At 38.9% G+C, this 27,844-nt stretch overlaps 1 protein-coding gene and 1 pseudogene across 2 annotated transcripts; both read left to right on the top strand.

Moving 5' to 3' along the window:
• The first annotated feature begins 1,528 nt into the window (after positions 1 to 1,528).
• LOC122700631 lies at positions 1,529 to 11,798 on the top strand (annotated as a pseudogene).
• LOC122700617 (olfactory receptor 1009-like) lies at positions 7,748 to 14,760 on the top strand. Of its 2 annotated transcripts, none has more exons than XM_043913632.1 (4): positions 7,748 to 7,810; positions 10,850 to 10,936; positions 13,267 to 13,450; positions 13,801 to 14,760. In XM_043913632.1, the coding sequence occupies exon 4, from the start codon at positions 13,816 to 13,818 to the stop codon at positions 14,758 to 14,760; it is 945 nt and encodes a 314-aa protein (XP_043769567.1). In that variant the 5' UTR covers positions 7,748 to 7,810; positions 10,850 to 10,936; positions 13,267 to 13,450; positions 13,801 to 13,815. The 2 variants fall into 2 exon arrangements, with proteins under 2 accessions (XP_043769567.1, XP_043769576.1); XM_043913641.1 differs by lacking the exon at positions 7,748 to 7,810 and adding an exon at positions 8,099 to 8,111 and having other exon boundaries at positions 13,803 to 14,760.
• The last annotated feature ends 13,084 nt before the right edge of the window (positions 14,761 to 27,844 follow it).

Below are 27,844 nucleotides of genomic sequence, written 5' to 3'. Positions count from 1 at the left end.
TATAGTGTCACAAACTTCTATCTACAGTTCTTCAGGCACTCTGTCTATCAGATGTGGTCTTTTAAATCTATTTCTCACTTCCACTGTATAATCATAAGGGATTTGATTTAAGTCATACCTGAATGGTCTAGTGGTTTTCTCTACTTTCTTCAATTTAAGTCTGTATTTGGCAATAATGAGTTCTTGATCTGAGCCACAGTCCCAGTCTTGTTTTTGCTGACTGTTTAGAGCTTCTCCATCTTTGGCTGCAAGGAATATAATCAGTCTAATTTTGGTATTGACCATCTGGTGATGTCCATATGTAGAGTTTCTTCTTGTGTTGTTGCAAGAGGGTGTTTGCGATGACCAGTGCATTCTCTTGAAGGATGCCTAGTATGCATCTCTTGTGACAAGATGAATGTCCTGGGGCAGCGTTTATTTGAATAGATAATATCTGTTTTCTGTAATACCTTGAAAGATTCTTCATTGCTTAGAGTAAGAAATTTTTACCTAATGTTGAAATGTTTTGAAGTTTGAGTCCAATCCTATTTTTCTTATTTTTGAAATTTTCATACATATAGTGTGTACTAATTTTGTCTTTCAAAGATGTCCAAATTTTAGCACTCCACTGCTGCATGGATACTATCAGTCCACCTTATTTTTACTTACCTATACCTTTACCACCTTCTGAGATTGCTTATGTCCAAGAGATTATTTCCAAAACTTCAGTTACAATCATCCCACTCTTCTAGTTTACCTCACGAAACAGTTTTGGGGTCCCTAGTGCTGCTGTGGACCCAGACTCCCCTTCCGATTGTAATCTCTCTGAAGCAGGACTTTATCTTACATTCTCAAACTGCACAATGTCAAAGGCCAGTGATAATTATGTGATAGTTGAAGGTTCAGAATTGGAATTTCAAACGGGGCAGATGGTTCCAAATGGAGACGTAGGTTTAATTTGTGCAAGTACATTTGATTCAAAGTCCCAAAATTATTTTCTTATAAAATAACTTTAATTTCTTCTCTATAGACCTCATCTCCTGAACTTCAATTTTCTTGTGGGAGTTATTGCTAATTTATACAACAGCTCTTTAGAAAATGCTCTGGTGAAGGTTGTACAGAATTGAGTCAATGAATTCACTAAAGTACCGTTAAGAAGGTCCAAGTTTCAAGATGGTATCAGTATATTATCTATCCTCCTAGTCAACATGAAGGAGCTGAGAGAAAAATGGCAGGTCTACATTTGTAGAGTAATTCATTTTCATATGAGGGAATGTTAATTTCATAATTCATTTTGACATAACTAGTTTTCATCATGTCTGTTTTAATTTATTTCTTTTTAATTGGAGGATAATTGCTTTGCAATGTTCTGTTGTTTTCTGTCATACATCAACATGAATCAGCCATAGGTATACATATGTCCCCACCCTTTTGAACCTTTCTCCCACCCCATTCCACCCCTCTAGGTTGTCACAGTAGGGCTTTTTTCTTTTCTTTTCTCTTCTCTTTTTTTAATGAAATTTGCCAAACTGCTATCAGGAAGCCAGACATGGAAGATGAGGTTAGAAGCATAGGAAAGCATTATCTTTAAGCTTATTATGAGGGATATTTTGGTAGAAATAGAATGTTTCATCTTTGTCTTTTGGTTTAAATGACCTAACTTGAACGTACATTTTGTTTGAATTTTGTATTTGGCATAGAGATGCTGAATGTGCTTTAAGACATATGGTTTGAAGAATGTTAGAATGATGAGACCTTGGTTGGTTTCTCTGGGTCTTAATGTCTTCACATTACATATACCGGGATATTATATGTAGAAAACAAACCTCTGAATGAGCTAACTTGAACTTATGCTACTCATGTCCAAAGATCATGAATTTTCTGAACTGGAATATTTTATTTGGGCAAGACTGGGAAAAATAAAGTGCTATGCATTTTGACAGTCAGAAACTTGTTTTCACATAATAATTTGAGTTGGTTGAGATCATAGATGAGCATATTCTGGTTGCATCTTCACAGAATTTTTTTTTCCATTTTATTTTTTTATTTTTTATTTTTTTTTTACTGATTTTTTTTTTAATTAGTTGGAGGCTAATTACTTCACAACATTTCAGTGGGTTTTGTCACACATTGATATGAATCAGCCATAGAGTTACATGCATTCCCCATCCTGATACCCACTCCCACCTCCCTCTCCACCCGATTCCTCTGGGTCTTCCCAGTACACCAGGCCCGAGCACTTGTCTCATGCATCCAACCTGGGCTGGTGATCTCTTTCACCATAGATAATATACATGCTGTTCTCTCGAAACATCCCACCCCCACCTTCTCCCACAGAGGTCAAAAGTCTGTTCTGTACTTCTGTGTCTCTTTTTCTGTTTCACTTAGAGGGTTATCATTACCATCTTTCTAAATTCCATATATATGTGTTAGTATGCTGTAATGTTCTTTATCTTTCTGGCTTACTTCACTCTGTATAATGGGCTCCAGTTTCATCCATCTCATTAGGACTGATTCAGATGAATTCTTTTTAACGGCTGAGTAATATTCCATGGTGTATATGTACCACAGCTTCCTTATCCATTCATCTGCTGATGGGCATCTAGGTTGCTTCCATGTCCTGGCTATTATAAACAGTGCTGCGATGAATATTGGGGTGCACGTGTCTCTTTCAGATCTGGTTTCCTCAGTGTGTATGCCCAGAAGTGGGATTGCTGGGTCATATGGCAGTTCTATTTCCAATTTTTTAAGGAATCTCCACACTGTTTTCCATAGTGGCAGTACTAGTTTGCATTCCCACCAACAGTGTAAGAGGGTTCCCTTTTCTCCACACCCTCTCCAGCATTTATTGCTTATAGACTTTTGGATAGCAGCCATCCTGACTGGTGTGTAATGGTACCTCATTGTGGTTTTGATTTGCATTTCTCTGATAATGAGTGATGTTGAGCATCTTTTCATGTGTTTGTTAGCCATCTGTATGTCTTCTTTGGAGAAATGTCTGTTTAGTTCTTTGACCCATTTTTTGATTGGGTCATTTATTTTTCTGGAATTGAGCTTCAGGAGTTGCTTGTATATTTTTGAGATTAATCCTTTGTCTGTTGCTTCATTTGCTATTATTTTCTCCCAATCTGAGGGCTGTCTTTTCACCTTACTTATAGTTTCCTTTGTAGTGCAAAAGCTTTTAAGTTTCATTAGGTCCCATTTGTTTAGTTTTGCTTTTATTTCCAATATTCTGGGAGGTGGGTCATAGAGGATCTTGCTGTGATTTATGTCGGAGAGTGTTTTGCCTGTGTTCTCCTCTAGGAGTTTTATAGTTTCTGGTCTTACATTTAGATCTTTAATCCATTTTGAGTTTATTTTTGTGTATGGTGTTAGAAAGTGTTCTAGTCTCATTCTTTTACAAGTGGTTGACCAGTTTTCCCAGCACCACTTGTTAAAGAGGTTGTCTTTTTTTCCATTGTATATCCTTGCCTCCTTTGTCAAAGATAAGATGTCCATAGGTTCGTGGATTTATCTCTGGGCTTTCTATTCTGTTCCATTCATCTATATTTCTGTCTTTGTGCCAGTACCATACTGTCTTGATGACTGTGGCTTTGTAGTAGAGTCTGAAGTCAGGCAGGTTGATTCCTCCAGTTCCATTCTTCTTTTTCAAGATTACTTTGGCTATTCGAGGTTTTTTGTATTTCCATACAAATTGTGAAATTATTTGTTCTAGTTCTGTGAAGAATACCATTGGTAGCTTGATAGGGATTGCATTGAATCTATAGATTGCTTTCGGTAGTATAGCCATTTTGATAATATTGATTCTTCCAATCCATGAACACGGTATATTTCTCCATCTGTTTGTGTCCACTTTGATTTCTTTCATCAGTGTTTTATAGTTTTCTATGTACAGGTCTTTCATTTCTTTAGGTAGATATACTCCTAAGCATTTTATTCTTTTTGTTGCAATGGTGAATGGTATTGTTTCCTTAATTTCTCTTTCTGTTTTCTCATCATTAGTATATAGGAAGGCAAGGGAATTCTGTGTGTTAATTTTATATCCTGCAACTTTACTATATTCATTGATTAGCTCTAGTAATTTTCTGGTAGAGTCTTTAGAGTTTTCAATGTTGAGGATCATGTCATCTGCAAACAGCAAGAGTTTCACTTCTTCTTTTCCTATCTGGATTCCTTTTACTTCTTTTCCTGCTCTGATTGCTGTGGCCAAAACTTCCAACACTATGTTGAACAGTAGTGGTGAGAGTGGGCACCCTTGTCTTGTTCCTGATTTCAGGGGAAATGCTTTCAATTTTTCACCATTGAGGGTGATGCTTGCTGTGGGTTTGTCATATATAGCTTTTATTATGTTGAGGTATGTTCCTTCTATTCCTGCTTTCTGGAGAGTTTTAATCATAAATGAGTGTTGAATGTTGTCAAAGGCTTTCTCTGCATCTATTGAGATAATCATATGGTTTTTATCTTTCAATTTGTTAATGTGGTGTATTACATTGATTGATTTGTGGATATTAAAGAATCCTTGCATTCCTGGGATAAAGCCCAATTGGTCATGGTGTATGATTTTTTTAATATGTTTTTGGATTCTGTTTGCTAGAATTTTGTTAAGGATTTTTGCATCTATGTTCATCAGTGATATTGGCCTGTAGTTTTCTTTTTTTGTGGCATCTTTGTCTGGTTTTGGAATTAGGGTGATGGTGGCCTCATAGAATGAGTTTGGAAGTTTACCTTCATCTGCAATTTTCTGGAAGAGTTTGAGTAAGATAGGTGTTAGCTCTTCTCTAAATTTTTGGTAGAATTCAGCTGTGAAGCCATCTGGTCCTGGGCTTTTGTTTGCTGGAAGATTTTTGATTACAGTTTCGATTTCCTTGCTTGTGATGGGTCTGTTAAGATCTTCTGTTTCTTCCTGGTTCAGTTTTGGAAAGTTATACTTTTCTAAGAATTTGTCCATTTCTTCCAAGTTGTCCATTTTATTGGCATAGAGCTGCTGGTAGTAGTCTCTTATGACCCTTTGTATTTCAGTGTTGTCTGTTGTGATCTCTCCATTTTCATTTCTAATTTTGTTAATTTGGTTCTTCTCCCTTTGTTTCTTAATGAGTCTTGCTAATGGTTTGTCAATTTTGTTTATTTTTTCAAAAAACCAGCTTTTAGCTTTGTTGATTCTTGCTATGGTCTCTTTAGTTTCTTTTGCATTCATTTTTGCCCTAATTTTTAAGATTTCTTTCCTTCTGCTAACCCTGGGGTTCTCCATTTCTTCCTTCTCTAGTTGCTTTAGGTGTAGAGTTAGGTTATTTATATTAGTTTTTTCTTGTTTCTTGATGTAAGCCTGTAATGCTATGAACCTTCCCATTAGCACTGCTTTTACAGTGTCCCATAGGTTTTGGGTTGTTGTGTTTTCATTTTCATTCATTTCTATACATATTTTGATTTCTTTTTTGATTTCTTCTATGATTTGTTGGTTATTCAGAAGTGTGTTATTTAGCCTCCATATGTTTGAATTTTTAACAATTTTTTTCCTGTAATTGAGATCTAATCTTACTGCACTGTGGTCAGAAAAGATGACTGGAATGATTTCAATTTTTTTGAATTTTCCAAGACCAGATTTATGGCCCAGGATGTGATCTATTCTGGAGAAGGTTCCGTGTGCACTTGAGAAAAAGGTGAAGTTGATTGTTTTGGGGTGAAATGTCCTATAGATATCAATTAGGACTAGCTGGTCCATTGTGTCATTTAAGATTTGTGTTTCCTTGTTAATTTTCTGATTAGTTGATCTATCCATAGTTGTGAGTGTGGTATTAAAGTCTCCCACTATTATTGTGTTACTATTAATTTCCTCTTTCATACTCGTTAGTGTTTGCCATACATATTGTGGTGCTCCTATGTTGGGTGCATATATATATTTATAATTGTTATATCTTCTTCTTGGATTGATCCTTTGATCATTATGTAGTGTCCTTCTTTGTCTCTTTTCACATCCTTTATTTGAAAGTCTATTTTATCTGATATGAGTATTGCGACTCCTGCTTTCTTTTGGTCTCTGTTTGCATGAAATATTTTTTTCCAGCCCTTCATTGTTAGTCTGTATGTGTCTCATGTTTTGAGGTGGGTCTCTTGTAGACAGCATACATAGGGGTCTTGTTTTTGTATCCATTCAGCCAGTCTTTTTCTTTTGGTTGGGGCATTCAACCCATTTACATTTAAGGTAATTATTGATAGGTATGGTCCCATTGCCATTTACTTTGTTGTTTTGGGTTCACGTTTATACAACCTTTCTGTGTTTCCTGTCTAGAGAAGATCCTTTAGCATCTGTTGAAAAGCTGGTTTGGTGGTGCTGAATTCTCTCAGCTTTTGCTTGTCTGTAAAGCTTTTGAATTCTCCTTCATATCTGAATGAGATCCTTGCTGGGTACAGTAGTCTAGATTGTAGGTTATTCTCTTTCATAACTTTCAGTATGTCCTGCCATTCCCTTCTGGCCTGAAGAGTTTCTATTGATAGATCAGCTGTTATCCTTTTGGGAATCCCTTTGTGTGTTATTTGTTGTTTCTCCCTTGCTGCTTTTAATATTTGTTCTTTGTGTTTGATCTTTGTTCATTTGATTAATATGTTTCTTGGGGTGTTTCGCCTTGGGTTTATCCTGTTTGGGACTCTCTGGGTTTCTTGGACTTGGGTGGCTATTTCCTTCCCCATTTTAGGGAAGTTTTCAGCTATTATCTCCTTGAGTATTTTCTCATGGCCTTTCTTTTTGTCTTCTTCTTCTGGGACTCCTATGATTCGAATGTTGCGGAGTTTCACATTGTCCCAGAGGTCCCTGAGGTTGTCCTCATTTCTTTTGATCCTTTTTTCTTTCTTCCTCTCTGCTTCATTTATTTCCACCATTTTATCTTCTACCTCACTTATCCTATCTTCTATCTCCATTATTCTACTCTTGGTTCCCTCCAGAGTGTTTTTGATCTCATTCATTGCATTAATCATTTTTAGTTGACTCTTTTTTATTTCTTTTAGGTCTTTATTAAACATTTCTTGCATCTTCTCAATCTTTGTCTCCAGGCTATTTATCTGTAACTCCATTTTGTTTTCAAGATTTTGGATCATTTTTATTATCATTATTCTAAATTCTTTTTCAGGTAGATTCCCTATCTCCTCCTCTTTTGTTTGACTTGGTGGGCATTTTTCATGTTCCTTTACCTGTTGGGTATTTCTTTGCCTTTTCATCTTGTTTAGATTGCTGTGTCTGGAGTAGGGCTTCTCTTTTTTTTTTTTTTTTTTGTAAGGTTATAGTGTATTGAAAATGAAAATTAAGGAGTAGTAGAGGAGTACTAGAGGACTTTAAAAGAAATAAGAGAAAAAGAAAAATAGAAAATAGAATAGAAAAAGGAAAAAAAGAAGAAAAAAAAGAAAAAAAAGAAAGAAAAAGAAAAAAAATTATTTTCCTAATGAAAAAAAATCGTAAAAATCTATGAAAATGAAAGTTAAGGAGTAATTTGGGAGTAATAGGGAATTTTAAAGGAAAATAAAAGAGAAAAAAATAAAAAATAAAAAAAAAATTTCTACTAAAAAAAAAAAAAAAAGTAAAAATGTATCTAGGAATTTCTCTGGAGCTGTTGCGGTCAGTGTGGGTTCGGCTCAGTTTCAGATAGCTCCTCGTTCCAGCTTACACTTCTCGGTATCTACAGGCCCCTTCTGTTGTAGTCGATGTTTTCTATAGGAATTTTAATCTGTTGCACCAGTCCCTTCTGAAACAGTTCCTATTTGTTTATTTGGCTTCTGTTTGCCGGTCTCTTCAGAGCCTCATTTCCGCCCTGACACAGGCGGGCGGAGGTGGACTCTTATTCAGGTAGCTAGGTCCGGCGCGCTGCTGGGAGGGGCTGGCGCTGCGGGGCGGGGCTGGCGCTGCTTTCTCCGTCTGCGCTGCTCAGGCTCCCGGCTGCTCTATATGGAGCGCGCCCCGCGCTGCGCGAGGTTCCAGCCCTCGGGTGTTCCACAAAATCACGGAACAAAAAGCTGTGCCTGCTCTTTGTGCCTTCCCCGTCAGAGCGGTCCAGGCAGCCAGGGGCTTGACGGGCGCACTCTCCCCGGGTGCGGCGCGCCCACTCCCTTCCGCGGTCCCAGTCTCAGTTTCCGCTGGCGCCAGTTGGGTGCGTGCTCCTTCTGCCCTCCGCGTCCCCAGCCCCAGTCCCCGCCCGCGCCGGTCGGGTGCCTGCGCCCTGTGTCTCGCCGCGACCCTCCCTGCGGATGTCGACCATCCAGAGTCTCAGGAGGTCTTTGATTAGAAAGTGGAGGCTTTTTTGCAGTGCAGCAGGGGATGCGGTCCTTGGGGCCGAGCCTGCCCACTTCCCCTCCCCTCTGCCTCCTGCCTCCGGCAGGGCTGGGCCGGTCTGCAGCCTGCGAGCTCTTCTCTGGACTTTTTCGGTCCCTTTGTTCTGCGAACGGCCGGCAGTGTGTTCGGGCTGGTTAACTTTCTCTCTCTCTTTTGCTCTCCCACAGTTTAAGTTGGCAACTCACAAAAGCTCCCTCCGATTGTCCTCAGGGCACTCAGGCCCGACCCTACCCCAAGCAATGCCGCCCGCTCCTCTCCGTTCCACCCCCACTTGCTGGTGGCGGATGCGGGTGTCTGGGGTACTTTTCTACTGGGAGTTGCTTTCAGGCTCATAATCTGTGGGTTTTATTTATTGTTTCCCTCCCAGTCAGGTTGCCCTCGGAGATTCAAACACTTCCCCCAGGCCCGCCAGTGCGAGGGTTTCCCAGTGTCTGGAAACGTCCTCTATTGGGACTCCCTTCCCGGGACAGATGTCCGTCCTTAGCTCTTTTGTCTCACTTTTTATCCTTTATATTTTGTCCTACCTCCTTTAGAAGACAATGGGCTGCTTTTCTGGGTGCCTGATGACCTCAGCTAGCGATCAGAAGTTGTTTTGTGAAGGTCGCTCTGCGTTCAGTTATTCTTTTGATGAATTTGTAGGAGAGAAAGTGGTTTCCCGGTCCTACTCCTCTGCCATCTTGGCTCCTCCCTTCACAGAATTTTTTTGTGACCTTAATTTATTTTGACACTTAAAATGTTTTGTTTCCCTCTTTGAGTGAAAGCAAACATGAGTATAAATGACCTGAAATGAGCTCTGTGTTTACAAAATACTGAGTTCTTGAAACATTTCACTACTTAGGTATGATTTTTTTGACTAATCTGAAATCCCACACCTCCAGGTCTTTTTTTACTGAGCTCCATGCCTCTGAGACCACAGGAGGTCTGTCGCTTTTATTTCATTAATTTCCTGTTAAGCACAATCTTTTTCAAGATGACTTATCAGGGAGCAATGGCATTCATTTTCTGTCAACACATCTCCTGCACACACTCCACTTAATATTTCTGTGTGATTGTGTTGCTGGAATCACCATGATTATTTCCATGTCCAAGATGTATACCTCCCTTCTTCAGTTTTTCTTTTTCTTTTTGGGGCTATACTCAATTCCCCTTCCTATAACTTTCTATTCATTTTTTCTAAAGCCTTTTTATTTTGAAATAAATATTCACAGGAAGCTTGAAAGATAGCACATAGAGGTGTCCTGTTCGTTTCCCTCAATTTGACCCCAGTTCACCACTCTAGACAACACAAAACGGCAGGAAATGGACTTTGGCATGTTATGTGTGTAGTTCTGTATTGTTTTAGCACTCATGTAGATTTGTTTAACCACCAGCACAATCAGGATACAAAACTATTCCATCTCCACAAAGATCTCCTGTGTGTTATCCTTTTATAATACCACCACCACCCTCCTTCCCAACGTTCTTAATCTTGGGCAACCTCTTATCCATCTCTAAAATTCTGCCATCTGAGTATGTTTTATAAATGGAATCATAGAGTACATGACCTTTTGAGATTGCTTTTTTTTTTTTTTAACAACTCCACTCTTGACACTCAGCCAGATTGTTGCATGTATCATGTTTTGCTCCTCTTTATTACTGAATAGTATTCTGTGGTATAGCTATACCACAGTTTGCTCTATTGTTTTTGTTATTTCAAGTGTTTGGCCATTATGAATAATGTTCCTATGAATACAGTTGTCCAGGTTTTTCTGTCAACATCAGTTTTTAAGGGGGATAAATGCCTAGGTGTGTCCTTTTCCTGCTTAAGATATTATTTTTCTCTCCCAGGTTCTGATCACTCACAATTGATTACAGCACCTATTGAATGTTTAAGAACTAGTCTCTCTTATAGGCTGAAAAGAGAATGGAGTTTGATAAAGTAATCAGTATGCACATTAATAATATGAGGAATATTGGTGTTTTGGAGAAGGCATCACAAAGTAGACACTGCTGAGGACTTTGAACTCTGTTCGAAAGCCAACTTCATTTGTCTGAGCTTGCATTCCTTCTTTCACTTCAGAAGTTATCTTTTAGACAACACACTGACATTTTTCCCCCCAGAATCTGAAGCAATTAGCAAGGAAGTTATATTTCTTACAGCCTTTATCTAGGGTGAGAGTGAGAACTATCAGCCTGAATTCATCAAATGCACATGATACCTTATCTGTGAAATGTGTCTTAAAATATCCTTGGTTCAAAGGCAAGGATTTTTAGAAATGTAATCTGGCACAGTTAAAGGAATTGCTTTAGATAATCTCCAAAAGCTACTTCTATACGTAAAAATCTATGATTCTCTTCAAAAATTTCTGTTTTAATCAAGAAGAAACTGAGCTTTAGTGACTTAATATCATGCAAACAATAAGTGGATGGCTGACCACTCAGAGATAGAAGTCAGGAGTGTTGTCTGTCAATCTACCCTGTAAATGTAAAAAAGGTAAAAGATTCATTCATTTTTAAAATGAGGAAACCCAATTATGAATTGACTCCAAAGAAAGATCTCTCTCTTTCTCATTACAGATTAGATCAGAGAAATGGAGTATGGAGAATGAAACTTTGGTGACTGAGTTTGTTTCCGTGGGCTTGACAAACCGCTTCCAGCTCCAGGTTGTTCTTTGTGTGATATTGCTCTTGGTTTCTGTTGCCACTTTTCTGGGAAACTTGGGGTGATCACTCTCATTTGGATGGATTCTCGACTCCACAGCCACATGAACTTTTTTCTCAGCCACTTGTCCCTTGTGGACGTCTGTTCTTCTTCTGTCATTGGTCCTAAGATGTTAACTGACATCTTTGTAGAGACAAAAGTCATCTCTTTCTTTGGTTGTGCGGCCCAGATCTGGTCTTTTGGTCAGTGTGTAGTGACTGAGTGTTTCCTCCTGGCTTCCATGGCATACGACTGGCATATGGCCATCTGTAAGCCCCTATTGTACACACTCATTATGTCTCAGTGAGTCTGTGGGCAGCTGGTGGTAACTCCTTATACCATGGGCCTTAAAAGCACCGTGATCCATACAACTTTCACCTTTCACCTGCCTTACTGTGGTCCAAAAATCAATCACTTCTTCTGTGACCTCCTTCCCTCCCTGGCATGTGCAGACACACAGGTCAATGAAGTTTTGCTTTTCATCTTGGCTGGAGCTCCAGGAGTACCCAATAGCTGGATCATCTTGGTCTCCTACATTTAATTGTCATCACTGTCCTGAGCATCCACTCTGCTGATGGGAGGTGGAAAGCCTTCTCCATCTTCTCTTCACACCTAACTGCTGTCTCCAGCATTTATGGGACATTCTTCTTCATCTATGTACGTCCAAGTTCCAGTTTCTCCCTGGATATTAATAAAGTGGTTTTTGTGTTCTACACAGCCCTGTTTCCCATGTTGAACCCACTTATCTATAGCCTGAGAAACAAGGAAGTAAAATAATCATTCAGAAGGACGTGTGAAAGGAAGAAGTTTCTTACGGGTAAATAAACTGGAACACCATTTATACTACACTACAGATTGAGAGTAATCTGTATGCAAGATGTAACAACATGGGCTGGGTATAGAGAATCTTTATTTTATGTTGAGATTTTGGGTCATTGACAAGTCATACAATGTCTTAGGTTATAATTTTCTCACTTTGTTTTTCTCATTTCTGATTTAGTAGGGATGGATTTTAGAACTTTAAACTCAAAAGAGTAGACTATTGAATCCCAAGACTTAAAAATATTCTTATTCATATAAAAAGTTTTATGACTAGGATATCAGAAGTTCTTTGTTAAGTCCTGAGTAAATGTTGTAATCACAGCAGTGACTTAATAGTACTTTCGTTTTTCTTACAGTGTGTTGAGATCTCTCATTGTCTGTAATCTTGACCTTGACCCTTTAAACATAGAATATTAAAAAATGTATTAAGGTCAAAGGTTTAAAACTTTCAGTTATAAGATAAACATATTTGGGGGCTGTAAAATATAGCATAGTTGCTATAGCTAACAATACTGTATTTTATATTTGCAAGATGCTGAGAGAGGAGATTTTAATCATTCACATCATGAGAAATAAAATTCAGAACTCTGTTAGGTGACTGATAAGCTAATTGGGGTAATCATTTTGCAATGTAGACAAATATTGAGTCATTACGCTGTGTACCTTGGACTAATATAATATTATGTTAATTATATATCAATAAACCTGAAAAAAGTGAGATATTCAGGAACTACATAACCATAGCACTCTCTAATATTACCTTCATATTTGGCGTAGGTTTATTCCCAAGGCCTTTTATATCCTCTATACTCTTTAGTCATAGTAATAACTTATCAGGATTTTGCTGTTGTAATCATATGCTTTGTGCATATGAAGTACAGAATGCCTCCATATTCTTTAATAAAGTATGTAAATGTCCTGTAAATAATGCAAAGTTGCTCAATCTCACTAGAAATCAGCAAGATGACTGGTAAAGCTCCAATGCAGCATCAGGCTTACCTTTGTCAGTGAAACGTCTCTCAATTTTTCATGAAAAAAACCTGTGTAAATATTATAGAAATTCTTCACACATTTTGATTCTCAGTGATTTTTTTTTTTTTTTGGTCTGTATTGGAAAAAGACACTAATTAAAATGATCACAATGTCAAATAAGGTATCATGTGGAAAATTCTCCATTATCATGATCTTTAGATAAACAGTTCCAGAAATTGTGTCATCATTACACAGAAGTTTTACTCTGTAAGTAGCTAAAGAAGGAGGTAAGAAAAGGAGTCAAACACAGAAAACAAATATTTTGATCCCAGAGGATTTTTAAAAGCATTTAGAGGCAGCAAGAACATTTTAATTTCCTCTTAATAAATTTCCCAAGACATGGCATACTTTAGGGAAACAAATTCTCCCAGAACAAAAAATGATGTAACTACTTCTGGAAACCTTAATTCATGTGGAGATTTTTTTTTTTTTTTTTCAGATTGGAATCTTCCTACTTCCTTGGGGAAAAAACTAAGAATAAAACCAAGTGACTACTTGACAGTTGGACTTCTTCTCTGTGCAAAGGCACAGGTCGGGGTGGGAAGATGCGATGCATGCTGAAAAAAGAGCACGGTTTGCACTCCAGTGTTAATTCCCTAAAGAAGAAAGGAACTCACTGACATGTAAGTTTAACTCATTTTTAAAACCTATTTCTGCTTCTCTATCTATCTTCAAAAGTTCAAGATGAGTTAAATGGATTTATGGGAAAATAAGACTGACCAACCTTTAAAATATTTTATAGGTTTTCTAATGTCAAACAAACTCTTAGTTAAACCCTAGTTTTCTCTCTAAAACATTTAAGCCATGTTGCTCTTTAGAACTGTATTTGATTTGCTGGCGTTCTATTCTAGCTTTTTTTATGCCAGCGTTCCTAAACTGAAAACCTGCAATTTCTTTTCTTATGGATAATGCTATGCTTTTAAGTAATTTAAGGCTTTGTGCACTATCAATTTCTTGTTTTTTCTCACTCTAGAGGCCGAACTAACCAATGGCTGGTGAAAACTATACAAGGATCACAGAGTTTATTTTCACAGGCCTAGAGTACCATCCGCATGTGCAAGGCTTCCTCTTCTTGTTCTTCCTTCTTTTTTACTTTGTTACCATGACCGGAAACCTGGGCATGATTATCCTCGTCCGGATGGATTCCCGCCTGCACACACCGATGTACTTTTTTCTCAGTCACCTGTCCTTTGTGGATGTCTGCTTTTCGTCCGTGGTTGGCCCCAAGATGCTCAGAGACTTCTTCGCTGAAAGGAAAGCCATTTCTTTCCTAGGCTGCGCCTCGCAGCAGTGGTCCTTTGGGCTCTTTGTGGCCATGGAGTGCCTTCTCCTGGCACCCACGGCTTATGACCGCTACGTGGCCATCTGTACCCCACTGCTGTATTCAGTTGTCATGTCCCACAGACTCTGCATACAGCTGGTGTTTGGACCCTGCGCTGCTGGATTTCTGAACACCATGACCCACACAACAGCTGCTTTCCGACTTCCTTTCTGTGGTTCCAACATTATCAATCACTTCTTCTGTGACATGTCCCCACTTCTATCTCTGGTATGTGCTGACACACGGATCAATAAATTGCTAGTTTTCATCGTGGCTGGAGCTGTATTTGTGGTCAGCAGCCTGACTATATTAGTCTCCTATTTTCACATCCCCGTCTCTATCCTGAGCATCCGCTCTGCTCGTGGGAGGCACAGAGCCTTCTCCACCTGCTCTTCCCATCTCACAGCTGTCTCCATCTCGTATGGGACTCTCTTCTTTATCTACGTGAGGCCAGGAGCAGTTTTCGCTCTGGATCTCAATCAAGTGGTGGCAGTGTTCTACACAGCAGTGATTCCCATGTTGAATCCTCTCATCTACAGCTCGAGAAATAAAGAAGTGAAAGCTGCTATATGCAGGACTATCGCCAGGAGAAAGTTTTGCCTCAAAAGTTAAATTTCCATCTAAAACAGAAAATAGATTAAAAAGTAAAGCTTCCAGACATGGCTAGACTATCTGACCATCATCCAAAGATGCTAAAAAATTTGCAGAATTTGGGGGGTGCTATCCTTCCATTCTTCTACATGATTTTTATTTTAGTACCTTTTAAAAAATGCTCCATTTCATCATGTCCCTATTAATGATAAAAATTCCCAATCACCCAACTCAGAGCAATTCTTTCTCCTCAAACATCTTCATTACTGAGAATGTGATCAAATCTAATAAATGTTGAAGTAACCTAGTTACTAATACTCCACACTAGTTGGACCAACAGAAATGTCCAGATGAGGTGAGATTCTTTGGAACAGCAAACTTTACTCCTATCCTTACATGTAGAGTTGAAAATATCAAACAGAACATTTACTTCTCTTACATATGACTTTAAAAAGTAAATAACCCTCCATACATTATTTTTAATATCTATTACACTTATTTTCTTCTTATCTTCCAAAAATACAATATCATGATCACTGAAGATAAAAACAAAATGCAGCTAAGCAAGTGAAGAAAAATGTTAACCAAAAGAAAAAAAAAATCCAGTATTCTTATTCTTCCACCAAGTGACAAGTCCTAGCAATAGTTCCCATTTGCCTCTCTACATATACCTTTACTCTTTAGTTTTCCAACTATTACTTTAGTATTAATTTTCAGTTTTCCCTAGTTCTTTCAAATAAGGATAGTGATAGCTTATGACAGAAAGTAGAAATAAATCGCAAAGAAATGAATGAAAAAAATGAGAAAACTTCTAAAAAATCAGAAACAATGTGCTGAGAAGTTATTGGTAATTAAAATGCAGAAAATTTATTTCTTATTGTCTTGTTAGTATTTTTCTGTTATACTTTTCAAATTAAAAAAATACAATAGAATGAAGATAAAAAGTATTTCAACACCTTTCTGCTCCCCTCAACCTCAGAAGGATCTAAAGAGGAATTAAACAAATTGCAATCATTTTCATAAAAGTTGAGTGGTTTTTGAAAAGTATCTATTTGGTATAAACTAAATTCTAACAACATCTATTTTTAGCCCTGATAGCTATTGGTGATCTAAAAATGTACAATTTATCTCTAGGCTATACAGAGATCCACATATGAGTAGGGGAAACAAAACAAAAAACAGACACGCTTGAGTAGTGATGTAGGAAAGAACTAGGGTGTAGAATCTACACCCTAGCTCAAACCTCTGCCCAGGTTTGAGAATCTAGCTCAAACCTCTGCCCAGATAAATATCTTGATAGGGTTGTTGGATAAGCAAATGATTTCTCAGGCAGTATTGATGAAAGGATAGTGTCACAATCCTTCTTCCTCACTCCAGAAGTTGTTGTACCTGCTTTGAACATTGCAGCCATACTAAGAATAGCACATTACAGGGACTGGACTGGTCATGAAGTGACTTAGGTTCAAGGGAAGTGAGCAGACTATGGAATCAACTGGATACCAAGACGTGGAGCCAGTGTACAGGCTAGGAATAATAGTGCATTCAATGAAGCTGTTGTCTCTGCAGGAATGAGGCGTGTGCTAAATAGTCAGAGACAGAAATAGTGCTAGTAGGATGCTATTAAAAGGATCAGGATGTTAGCTCAGAAATTTCCTCCATTTAATTTCTATTAATTATTTATTGCAGAAACAGTTAATTAGATGGAGGCTGGGATGAACCATTTCAGATGTGTATGTGTTTGCTGCTAATTGTGAAATGAGGTGACTTTTCTTTCTCTTGCTGGAAAGAAAATTATCACTGTTCTGATCTGTGCCTTAGAGCAGAGGTTCTTGGGGTTGTGGCAGATGGTAAGTGGGTCCTCTAATCATCGATGGTATCTAAATATCTTCTGGAAACCAAGCTCTATTTATTTTCTGAGTCACACAGATGATGTGTTACAGTGGTGGAGAGGGTTTCTGCTCTTGGGTTTGTGAACACCATCAATGCTCATGACAGCTGTTGATTTCCAATTATTCTCCAGGTCATTTCTAAGACATCACCCTACTATTTGCCATCAAATGCTCTGACACTTCATCCAATGTATTTTTACTCAAAAATATTTTTATTATGGAATGTTTATATTTATAGAATAACGTAACATGGTGAGACCCTCTGTTCCCAACATCCAGGTTGTTACTGTTTGTGTCTGGAGATCTAGCCATCTGAGTGTGAAAGAAAGTCAAAAAGGGGTTTCCCTGGTGGCTCAGATGGTAAAGATTTGCCTGTAATGCAGGAGTCCCTGGTTCCAACCCTGGGTCCTAAAGATAGCCCAGGGAAGGGAATAGGAACCCACTCCAGTATTCTTGCCTGGAGAATCCCATGGATAGAGGAGCCTGGTGGGCTACAGCCCATGTGCTCTCTGTTTGCCTCCTTATGGCCATTGTGAGAATTCACTCAGCTGCTGGAGGGCACAGGCTTTCACTGTTGCTTTTAACCTGCGTGATCTCTACACTGGATGAGAATCATGTCTTTATCTATGAGTTAGTCTTCCGAGTTTTCCTGACTTTCTCTAAAGGAGTGAAGCCTTTAACCCTAAGGTCTCAACAACAAAAGGAATATTTATAAAAAAGAAGACTTTTTTTCTAAGACCTAAATTCATATCCAATACAGGATATGGGGGAGAAAAGAACTTCTATGAAAATCAATTGAACTGGGAATGTTCCTATGATTCTATACCATTTAGCAAGGCTTCTGAATGAATGGAAAAAGGAGAGGCTGCTTGATCAGAACTTATGTTCCTGTCATTTGGATGCCATGACTGCTTCTCACTTTCCCAGGAAAAGAATAAAGTTCAAACCCCATGCTCGGGGCATCAAATCCTGCTGCCAAGAGATTGCTCTTCATCTTGACTTTGAACCACAAGCGTGAGTGCTACATTGCTTCAATCTTATCTGACTATTTGTGACCCTATGGACTGTAGCCCTCCAGGCTCCTCTGTTCATGGCATTCTCCAAGCAAGAATACTGGAGTGGGTTGCCATGCCCCCCTCCAGGGGATCTTCCCCACCCAGGGAAAGAGCCCATATCTCTTATGTCTCCTGCATTGGCAGGTGGGTTCTTTACCACTAGCACCATCTGGGAAGCCCTTTGAACCACACACACAATTCCTTAAAATACCTTTATTAGATCTCTGCACCAAAGAAAATTTCTAGAGCATTCTCTCATTTCTTCCTGCTCCAATCTCTGATGAGTTTTTTGACAGTTGAATTTCTAATACTAAATTTGATATTTAAAAAAAAAAATTTTAAATTTGATATTATAACATACAGTCACAAATCTGATCCAATTCACCTATGATTTTGGACTAGAAGAAATATACAGCAACATTAAAAAAATCACCCAGAGACCAAAAACCACATCCAAGGTAAGAGAAACCCAAGTAAGACAGTAGGCACTGAGAGAGGGCATCAGCGGGCAGACAGACTGAAACCACAATCACAGAAAACTAGCCAATCTGATCACAGGACCACAGCCTTGTCTAACTCAGTGAAACTAAGCCATGCCGAGTGGGGCCACCCAAGTCAGTCAGATCATGGTGGAGAGGTCTGACAAAGTGTGGTCCACTGGAGAAGGGAATGGCAAAACACTTCAGTATTCTTGCCTTGAGAACCCCATGAAAAGTATAAAAAGGCAAAAAGATAGGACACTGAAAGATGAACTCCTCAGGTTGGTAGGTGCCCAATATGCTACTGGAGATCAATGGAGAAATAACTCCAGAAAGAATGAAGGGATGGAGCCAAAGCAAAAACAACACCCAGTTGTGGATGTGACTGGTGATAGAAGCCAGGTCTGATGGTGTAAAGAGCAATACTGCATAGGAACCTGGAATGTTAGGTTCATGAATCAAGGCAAATTGGAAGTGGTCAAACGGGAGATGGCAAGAGAGAACGTCAACATATTAGGAATCAGTGAACTAAAATGGACAGGAATGGGTAAATTTAACTCAGATGACCATTATATCTACCACTGTGGGCAGGAACCCCTTAGGAGAAATGGAGTAGCCATCATAGTCAACAAAAGAGTCCAAAATGCAGTACTTGGATGCTGTCTCAAAAAGGATAGAATGACCTCTGTTCGTTTCCAAGGCAAACCATTGAATATCACAGTGATACAAGTCTATCCTCCGACCAGTAATGCTGAAGAAGCCGAAGTTAAATGGTTCTATGAAGACCTACAAGAGCTTCTAGAATTAACACCCAAAAAAGATGTCCGTTTCATTATAGGGGACTGGAATGCAAAAGTAGGAAGTCAAGAAACTCCTGGAGTAACAGGCAAGTTAGGCCTTGGAGTATAGAATGAAGCAGGGCAAAGGCTAATAGAGTTCTGCCAAGAGAACGCACTGGTCATAGCAAACACCCCCTTCCAACAACACAAGAGAAGACTCTACACACGAACATCACCAGATGGTCAACACTGAAATCAGATTGATTAAAAGATGGAGAAGCTCCATACAATCAGCAAAAATAAGACTGGGAGCTGACTGTGGCTCAAATTATGAACTCCTTATTACTAAATTCAGACTTAAATTGAAGAAAGTGGGGAAAACCACTAGACCATTCAGGTATGACCTAAATCAAATCCCTTATGAAAGTGAGAAATAGATTCAAGGGATTAGATCTGATAGGCAGAGTGCCTGATGAACTATGGACAGAGGTTCATGACATTGTACTGGAGACAGGGAGCAAGACCACCCCCAAGAAAAAGGAATGCAAAAAAGCAAAACGGCTGTCTGAGGAGGCCTTACAAATAGCTGTGAAAAGAAGAGAAGTGAAAGGCAAAGGAGAAAAGGAAAGAAATATCCATTTGAATGCAGAGTTCCAAAGAATTGCATGGAGAGATAAGAAAGCCTTCCTTAGTGATCAGTGCCTTAATAGAGGAAAATAATAGAATAGGAGATACTAGAGATCTTGTCAAGAAAATTAGAGATAAGATACCAAGGGAACATTTCATACAAAGGTGGGCTCAATAAAGGACAGAACTGGTATGGACCTAACAGAAGCAGAAGGTATTAAGAAGAGGTGGCAAGAATACAAAAACCTACTACACCTGAGTTATTTGGGTCTAGGTAGTTCTGCCTGAGCCTAAGGCCACAGAGAGTTCATGACTCACGTGTTTCCCCTGGGCCAAGAGAGATGACTCTGGGCCCCTTTGAAGCAATCTGGGAGGATAGCTACATAAGAAAAAAGCCAGGGAATCATTCACGGTCATCCAGTGACCACTCTGAATCTCAGCAGTAATTGATGCAAACCACAGTTCATCCTCCTCCTCTAGAAAGACTGACTCTTGCGTCTCTGGGGAGTTAAAGTGATAAAATGGGTAAGGCCTGTTCCATCTATGAAATTTCTCTAAAGACAAATTCAGTAAGATTTAATATTGAACACCTAACCAAGTCACTACCTTTTCCTCCTTTTGAAGAAACTAGTTTCAAGATCTAAAGTGTCAGATTTTTAAGGTCTATAAAGGACTTATCATCCTAAAGCAGCTTGTGGCTTGATCTTTTTTTATATCACTGGTTGTATCAGCTATTTTTCAGCACCCTGCTTAAAAGTCTGGTCTCCCATCCCTATCCTACCTATAACTGTCACGCTTGCCTGTCATTCTGAACTCTATTTTTCCCCTCTCCATCATTTACCATCTGACATCTTATTTTTTATTTATTATCTGTCTGTCCACCCTAGTATATAAGCTTCATGAAGACAGACATTATTTCTCTTTTTTCACTGCTGTATCTCCAGTACCTAGAACAGTGTCTGATATATAATAAGCACCCAAATGTTTGTTGAATAAATAGACAAGAAAATAAATAAAAGTAATACCCATAAAAAAAAAAAATTGAGAGGATATTTCAACTTACTTGGGTTATTATACAATTCAGTGTAAAAAATCCAGCAAAAAAAAAAAAAACAAACTAATAAGAATATAAAATATATGTGACTAAAATTCTAAAATATTTTTATCATTGCCTAAGAAAAATAATAAAAGACACTTCTGGAGCTGGTACTTAACATCACTCTAGGATATTTGGAAAATAGAACATGAAAGAGATAAAAATCACATGCAGTTGTACTAGTCACATATACAAACTGCAGATATTTTCATATATTTACTCCAGTTATTTCTTGTATATTTGTATTTGTATAGTATATGTAGAACTCAGAAATATATCAATGTATGCAATCTATTTTATGAGATAATGGGATATTAAAAAAACAAAAGTCCTTATATACTATGGTTGGTCTGTACAGAACATTTGCGTTAAATCATTTGTTTATATTTTTTCAGTATTTTTCTGTGTATGTACATGTAATATTTGAAAAGATTTCTTAGGGAATATTACTTTGCCTATTTAAATTATAAATCCTAAATATTTTTAATTGGACTATTCTTTTAAATATTCTTCTCAACAGGAGTTTTAATTGCCAAAATAATTCATACAGTTAACAAATACACTTGTGATGACTTAGAATAATAGCATGATGCTCAGTAGGCAGTATCCCAGGTTCTGAGGATTTATCTGTGAGCCACACAAGCAAAGACCCTTCCTCCATGGGGCTCACATTGCATTGAGAGGAGAGAGGCTTGCAGATAAAGACAAACCAAACTGTGGCCAGCACTACCACAGAAGGAGCGCAGGAAGGGGTGGGGTGCATCTTGCAGTGGAGGCAGGATCATGCAGCTGGTCTGCAGTGGGGCTGGGGGTTCCGACTCGGATCCTCAGACAGGAAAGCTTATACTTCTAGCTATTGTTTTGATGGCATCATCATAGTCAGATCACTGAGGAAAAATAGTAGATGAGGAGAAGTCAAACGGACCCCATCTACTTCTGCGGCAGAAACTACTCAAGAGAGATCCCATATTTCATTCTGCCCATCTTTAATAGATGACCTATGTTTGGTTGGTACATTGAAACCTGTATGTATGCGTGCTAAGTCGCTTTCATTTTGTCTGACTCTTCTCTGTCTGTGGGATTCTCCAGGCAAGAATACTAGAGTGGTTACCATTTCCTTCTCCAGGGGATCTCAACCCAGGGATTGAACCCACATCTCTTATGTCTCCTGCACTGACAGGTGGGTTCTTCACCACTAGTGCTACCGGGGAAGCCAGTATAAAAGACTGCATTTCTCACTGTCCTTTGTAATTGGGTGTTGACATGTTACTAAGTGCTGACGGGTAAGTGGAAGATTTGTGAGGTACCTATAGGAAGTCTTCTTATACTTTCAGAGAGTGCCTTTCTTCTCAGCTAGCTCCCCTTTGAGACCTGGAATGCAGCTTTAATGGCTGGAACTTGAGCAATCATTTTGGACCACGAGGAAGCATTTGTATCCCTGATACTTTGTACAACTCTATTAGTCCTATATTGTGGCAAAAATAAATTCCTTTAAATACTTTTTTAAAGTCACTTACTTTGAGTTTTATATCATAGGAATAGATAATCTTAATTCAAATTAACCCAGATGCCTATTTTGGAGGCAGAAGGTGGAAACAGCATATCTGTACCATACTTTGGTTGACTGTTGACTTGGCTTTTAGGTTTAGTGCATTAAAATATAGTAATATTCAGAGAAGATAGTAAAGAAATAGTTTCTATTTACTGTCTCTCTCTCCATTTGACACCCTTCAAGAGAAACAAATGCTGATTTTGACCCAGCTCGTGCTTAGTAATCTGGTGGCTGCATCCAGAGTGTTGGGGTTTCCTCACTGATTTCCTCTCCTGGAGCAAGTACTTACCTCAGTTATTTGGGGGAGGCAGGGTCTCATGATTGACAGCCCTACCAGGTGTGGGACGGACAAGTTATTTACAATACAAGAGTGACTCTGTTGCCAAAGAAGGAAAAAGGGAGATCTGGTCAGACAGACAAACACATTTGAAATGAAACTTTGAGGAAAGAGAGAGGAAGGTTTAAAGAAGATATTTTGATGAGAGAAAGACATCGTTTTCACAATTTCCCATGCCAGAGCAATGTGAGAAACACTCTGAAAAAAAAAAAACACACTCATTTTTAATGTGCTTAGATTTTGTGTGTGTGAGAGAGGCAGAGAGACAGAGACAGAGGCAGAAAGAGAGAAGTTAAATGGGATTGTCCCAGTTAATTTCACATTATGCAAGTGAGACTACATAATGCAAAATTTAAAATAAAAAGCAGTATTTAGTATCACAGATAATTTAAACAAAAGATTTATTTTGCTCATCTATGAAATGGGGATAACATTATGTGAGGCACTGTATGAATATAAAAATAAGTAAGAGATCATAAAAAAGTGCTCAGAAGACTGTAAGTGATATTTTATTATTTTTACTATTAATATTCTTTTTTATATAAAAGCATATTTATAGCAGTATTGACTGTAGGTTTTGTTGATTTTTAAATTTGATTTGCAAAGTAAATGCTATAACTTTCTTTTTTTATATATTAATTTTTTATTTTTGTAAATTAATTTATTTTAATTGGAGGCTAATTGCTTTACAATATTTTAGTGGCTTTTGCCATACATTCGCATGAATCAGCCATGGGTGTACAACATTCTTCAAGTTAATAAAAATTCCATCTTATCATCTTTATAGGCATAAGACAATATCTGTTCCTAATTAAATTTTATAAAGTTTTAATAGCCCAGGAAAACAGGAATTCTTATTTATCGAATGTCCTGGAGAAATACTACTTCTTTATCATCAGTGTCTAGGAAAATATATGACTCTGTAGGAGTTTATTCACTAGAAATTTGTTAGCTCTATCTTAGGCTTCCCCAGTGGCTCAGCAGTAAAGAATCCGCCTGCCAATGCAGGAGACATGGATTCGATCCAGGAGTCGGGAAGATGCCCTGAAGAAGGAAATGACAACCCACTGCAGAATTCTTACCTGGGAAATCCCAGGGACAGAGCAGCCTGGGGGAATACAGTCCATGGAGTCGCAAAGAGTCTGACATGACTTAGCGTCTAAACAACAACAAATCTATCTTAGGGTATTTTGAAAGGAATGTGATAAAACATTAACTCTAAGACTCATTCTAGCCCTGCTCCAATATCATGTTAATAAAGATTCCCTCAAAATGACCTTATTTTCTAAACTGTTATAAACCCGATTTTAAATATTTAGTGTTACTTGAAAACAAGAGGGTCAAAGTTTGTTAAAATTTGTTGTACCTTCAGTACCATGAGATGCACTATTTCCATTCTTAATGAAAGATCCCCTCCACATTTTTATTCATCTCCTATTTAACAGGTCTCAGTGAATACAGTGAAGTGAAAGTGATAATCACTCAGTCGTGTCTGACCCTCTGACCCCATGGACTGTAGCCCACCAGGCTCCTCTGTCCATGGGATTCTCCAGGCAAAAGTACTGGAGTGGTCTGCCGTTCCCTTCTCCAGGGGATCTTTCCAACCCAGGGATGGGACCTGTGTCTCCTGCATTGCCCGCAGACTTGTTATCGTTGAGCGACCAGGGAAGCTTCAGTGAATACAGAAAGCGTTAGTCGCTCAGTTGTGTCTGACTCTTTGTGATCCGTGGACTGTAGCCCCCAGGCTCCTCTGTCCATGGAATTCTCCAGGCAAGAATACTGAAGTGGGTAGTCATGCCCTTCTCCAGGGGAACTTCCTGACCCAGAGACTGAATCCACATCTCCAGCATTGCAGGCAGATTCCTTAAAGTCTGACCACTAGGGAAGCCCACTTGCTGCTATATTGCCCCTATACTGAATATATTGAATATAGGCTGTGTTCAAATAAAGCGTAGGCAAGGTTCCTAGTGAAGTAACGTTATCGTTCCTTTTCAAGGTGGCGTTAAATGTTTCCACCAGGTGGCAGCATCAGCTTATCAATCACAGTAAAAGTATGTTCACATTTCCTTCATTATTTTTCAAGATTTTTTTTTTTTTGGATGTGGATCATTTTTAAAGTCTTTATTGAGTTTGTTACAATACTGCTTCTGTTTTATGTTATTTTGGTTGTTTGGCCACAAAGCACAAGGGATCTTAGCTCCCCGACCAGGGATTGAACCTGCACCTCCTGCATCGGAAGGCAAAGTCTGGATACCAGATACCACCGGATACCAGAGAAGTCCCCTCTACTACTTTAATTTACAAAGGATTCCACAGGGTTTCCTTGTGTAGCTTGGAAGTAGAGAAAATGGAGAGCCTATATCCAGTTAGAAACAAATATAAAATTATCAGAAAATAGATCTCATTGGACTGACTGAGGCTGTAATGCAGAATTTTAATTGCACTTTCCCTTAACTGTTCTTTCCCAAGGTACAGTACACTTTGGGGACAGGACATCTTCAATAAGAACAAAGAGAAAATGATGCAAGTAATTCAGGGGACTTTCAGTTAGTTGACTAAGACTCTGTATGTGTCACAGTGGAGTCTTCCATACTTTCCTTTTGGAAGAAAGTAAAAAGTAAAATCAAGTGACTATTGAAAATTTGGACCCATTCTATGTGTGAAGATAAGGGAAGAGATGAAAGCTAAGAAACTTGATTCCTTTTTACTTTAGTTCTTCTTGCCATCTTTAAAGAAGAGGGACCCCATTGAAATGTAAGTTGAACTTCTAAATCATTATCTGTCCCTTTTCCTACCTGATTTTTAGCAAGTTCAGGAGAACATAAATGAAGTAAATTGAAAATAAATTTTATATTTGATTCATGGCCACGATGGCATGATCCCCATCTTTGCTGGATGGTGGAGCAAGGTCTAAGAAGAGATAACCTAGGTAGAAAAAAGTTTAGGTTGTGCAATTGGCCCAAAATATTATAACATGAGTATAAAATGGATCAGAGATGCCTTAGCAGCAGGAAAAGGGGAAAATAAAAGCCCAGAATTCAATTCACATTCCAGTCTAAGTCACCTGGGTGATCTCCTTTCTCCTTGCTCAAAGAAGGTTATTGTGGGCTGTGCTGTTATTATCCTAAGTGCTCTGAACCCCAGAGTGACTTGTGTTCCTCAGCCTGTGTGGTCTCACCTGTTGGAGCACCATAGTCTATTCTAGGCATCAAGCCACATGGAAAAACTGAGAAATTAAAATGTCATGCAGGAGGCTTGGGCAGGGGCTTCCTTGGCTGCTCAATGGTAAAGAGTCCGCCTGCCAGTGCAGGAGACACGGGTTTGATTTCTGACCTGGGAAGATCGAACAAGCTGTGAATCAGCCTAGCGGGTGCTCCACAACTATTGAGCTCATGCTGGAGTCCGCACACTGCAACCGCCGAGCCCAAGGGCTGCAACTACTGAGGCCCGAGCACCCTCCGGCCTGAGCTCAACAACAGGAGAAGGACCACGATGAAAACCCGGAGCACTGCAACCAGAGAGGCGCCTCTGCTCCCATGCCCAGGGCAAGACCTGCTCAGCCGTGAAGTCCCAGCACGGCCAAAAATAAACGCGTAAGTAAAGAAGGCTTGAGCAGGTTTGGAAACCAAGACTCAGGAGAGGAGTTGATGAGCTTTTGGCAAAGGGCAAGTGGAAGACTGAGATGAAGTACCTGAGTGACCCTGGAGAAGGTTTAAACAAGCGGTGGGTGTGACGGGTGGATGGTTTGACGGCCCATCCTATCTTTCTCTTTAATTTCCCTGAAGTGAAGAATATCATGCAACCTGTATTATTGGGCCTCAGAGGTATAGCCTTGCTATAGTTGAATATAAATTTCAAAATAAAAAAGTGAAGGAGAAGTGCTAGCATATGTGTGATGATGAGCTCCAATATTCCTGGGCTAACAAAAATTTAAAGTATGAGTAGTTTTCTGAGCACTTACACATCAACCCTCTCATTCTAAGTGAGTAAGAGTTCTGAGAGATCAAGTTACAGGGTTTCAGCCACGTTGAATGAGGCAACTCAGGTTCAAGGAGATCAGCTGACTTAACCAAGGCCACTCTTATAGTGCATGAAAAGAGAATACATAGAGGATATAGAGCTGGGCTAATTTAGGCTCTTTTCATGGTTTCTTCCCTGTACTGTTTCCATAAAGTGATGCTTAAACTCAGCATTCTATTACCCTATGGGCTTCCCACTAATGACCATTGGCTGTAACCTCAAAAAAAATAGGAAGCCAAAATGCATTATTCTGTACTGCTATTGCAATGTACAATGTTTGATCTCTGTAAGATGAAAGGATTTATGAAGACCCAGGAAACACTGTTACAGTGTGAAAAAAGAAAGAGTACAGTCTGTTTTGACAGGTAATTACTCAAAGCCCACTTCTGCCAGTCACTAGTATAGGGAACATGGATTAAACTTTTATTTTCCTCCTATGTAAAAGGAAATAATGATGTTTAGCTTGCAGGCTTGTTAAAGACAATATGTAAGGCAAAAATGCCAATAATTAGTGTGCACTTACTAGGGGCTCAATAAGACTCTGTTAAAAGTTTGCATGCATTGACTCTTTAATCCTCACAGCAATTTACAAGGTAGATATTACTATTATTACTCCTACTTCACAGGTGAAGAAATGTAACTTCCTAAGGTCTGGGCACTTGCAGAAGATGCACTCAACCTTAAGTTGTAATCCCAAAGTGTACAGCATGTGGCCTGAGACTGACCCGCTGCTCATTCTTCTCTGCTTGTTTCATTTCACTCTCCTACATCACTTCACCAGGTGTGTACCCAACTGGTGAACTCTGGAAAAGTTCACTGAAGTTGGAATTACTGGATACTTATTCTGGAATTTTCTCTGCTATTGGTTATGGGACTTTGAATTTCTAGGCTGTGGATTTCTCACCCATATACTGATGGATTCCTATGGAGCCTTGCAATATTATAGGTTCAAATCTGATCATTTGCCCTGGTCTCTATTTCACTTCTGTTTCTTTAGCCACAGCATGCAACTAAAAGTTGTATGCTCTCCTAGGGACTAGTTTATTTTTTCTGTGTCCCCTTTTTGAAGATATGTTTACCAAATTTCTCTGCTCTTCTCCAGGGGAATCCAGAGTCTGTCCCTGGCTAATGAAAGTGACATGAGGGTCACAGAGTTCATTTTCACAGGTTTGAATTTCAGTCCTCAATTGCAGGCCTGCCTTTTCCTGCTCTTTCTGAGTTTCTACCTCAGCAACCTAACAGGGAACTTGGGTATCATTATTCTAACACAG

This window comes from Cervus elaphus, chromosome 1, assembly GCF_910594005.1.
Source record: "Cervus elaphus chromosome 1, mCerEla1.1, whole genome shotgun sequence".
NCBI classification, from domain to species: domain Eukaryota; kingdom Metazoa; phylum Chordata; class Mammalia; order Artiodactyla; family Cervidae; genus Cervus; species Cervus elaphus.
The sequence above is the reverse complement of the archived record's forward strand: the minus strand, read 5'-3'. Positions and strand labels throughout refer to the sequence as shown.

Excerpts from the sequence above, each read along its gene's own strand:
- LOC122700617 (XM_043913632.1), top strand. The coding sequence starts at position 13,816 with ATGGCTGGTGAAAACTATACAAGGATCACAGAGTTTATTTTCACAGGC.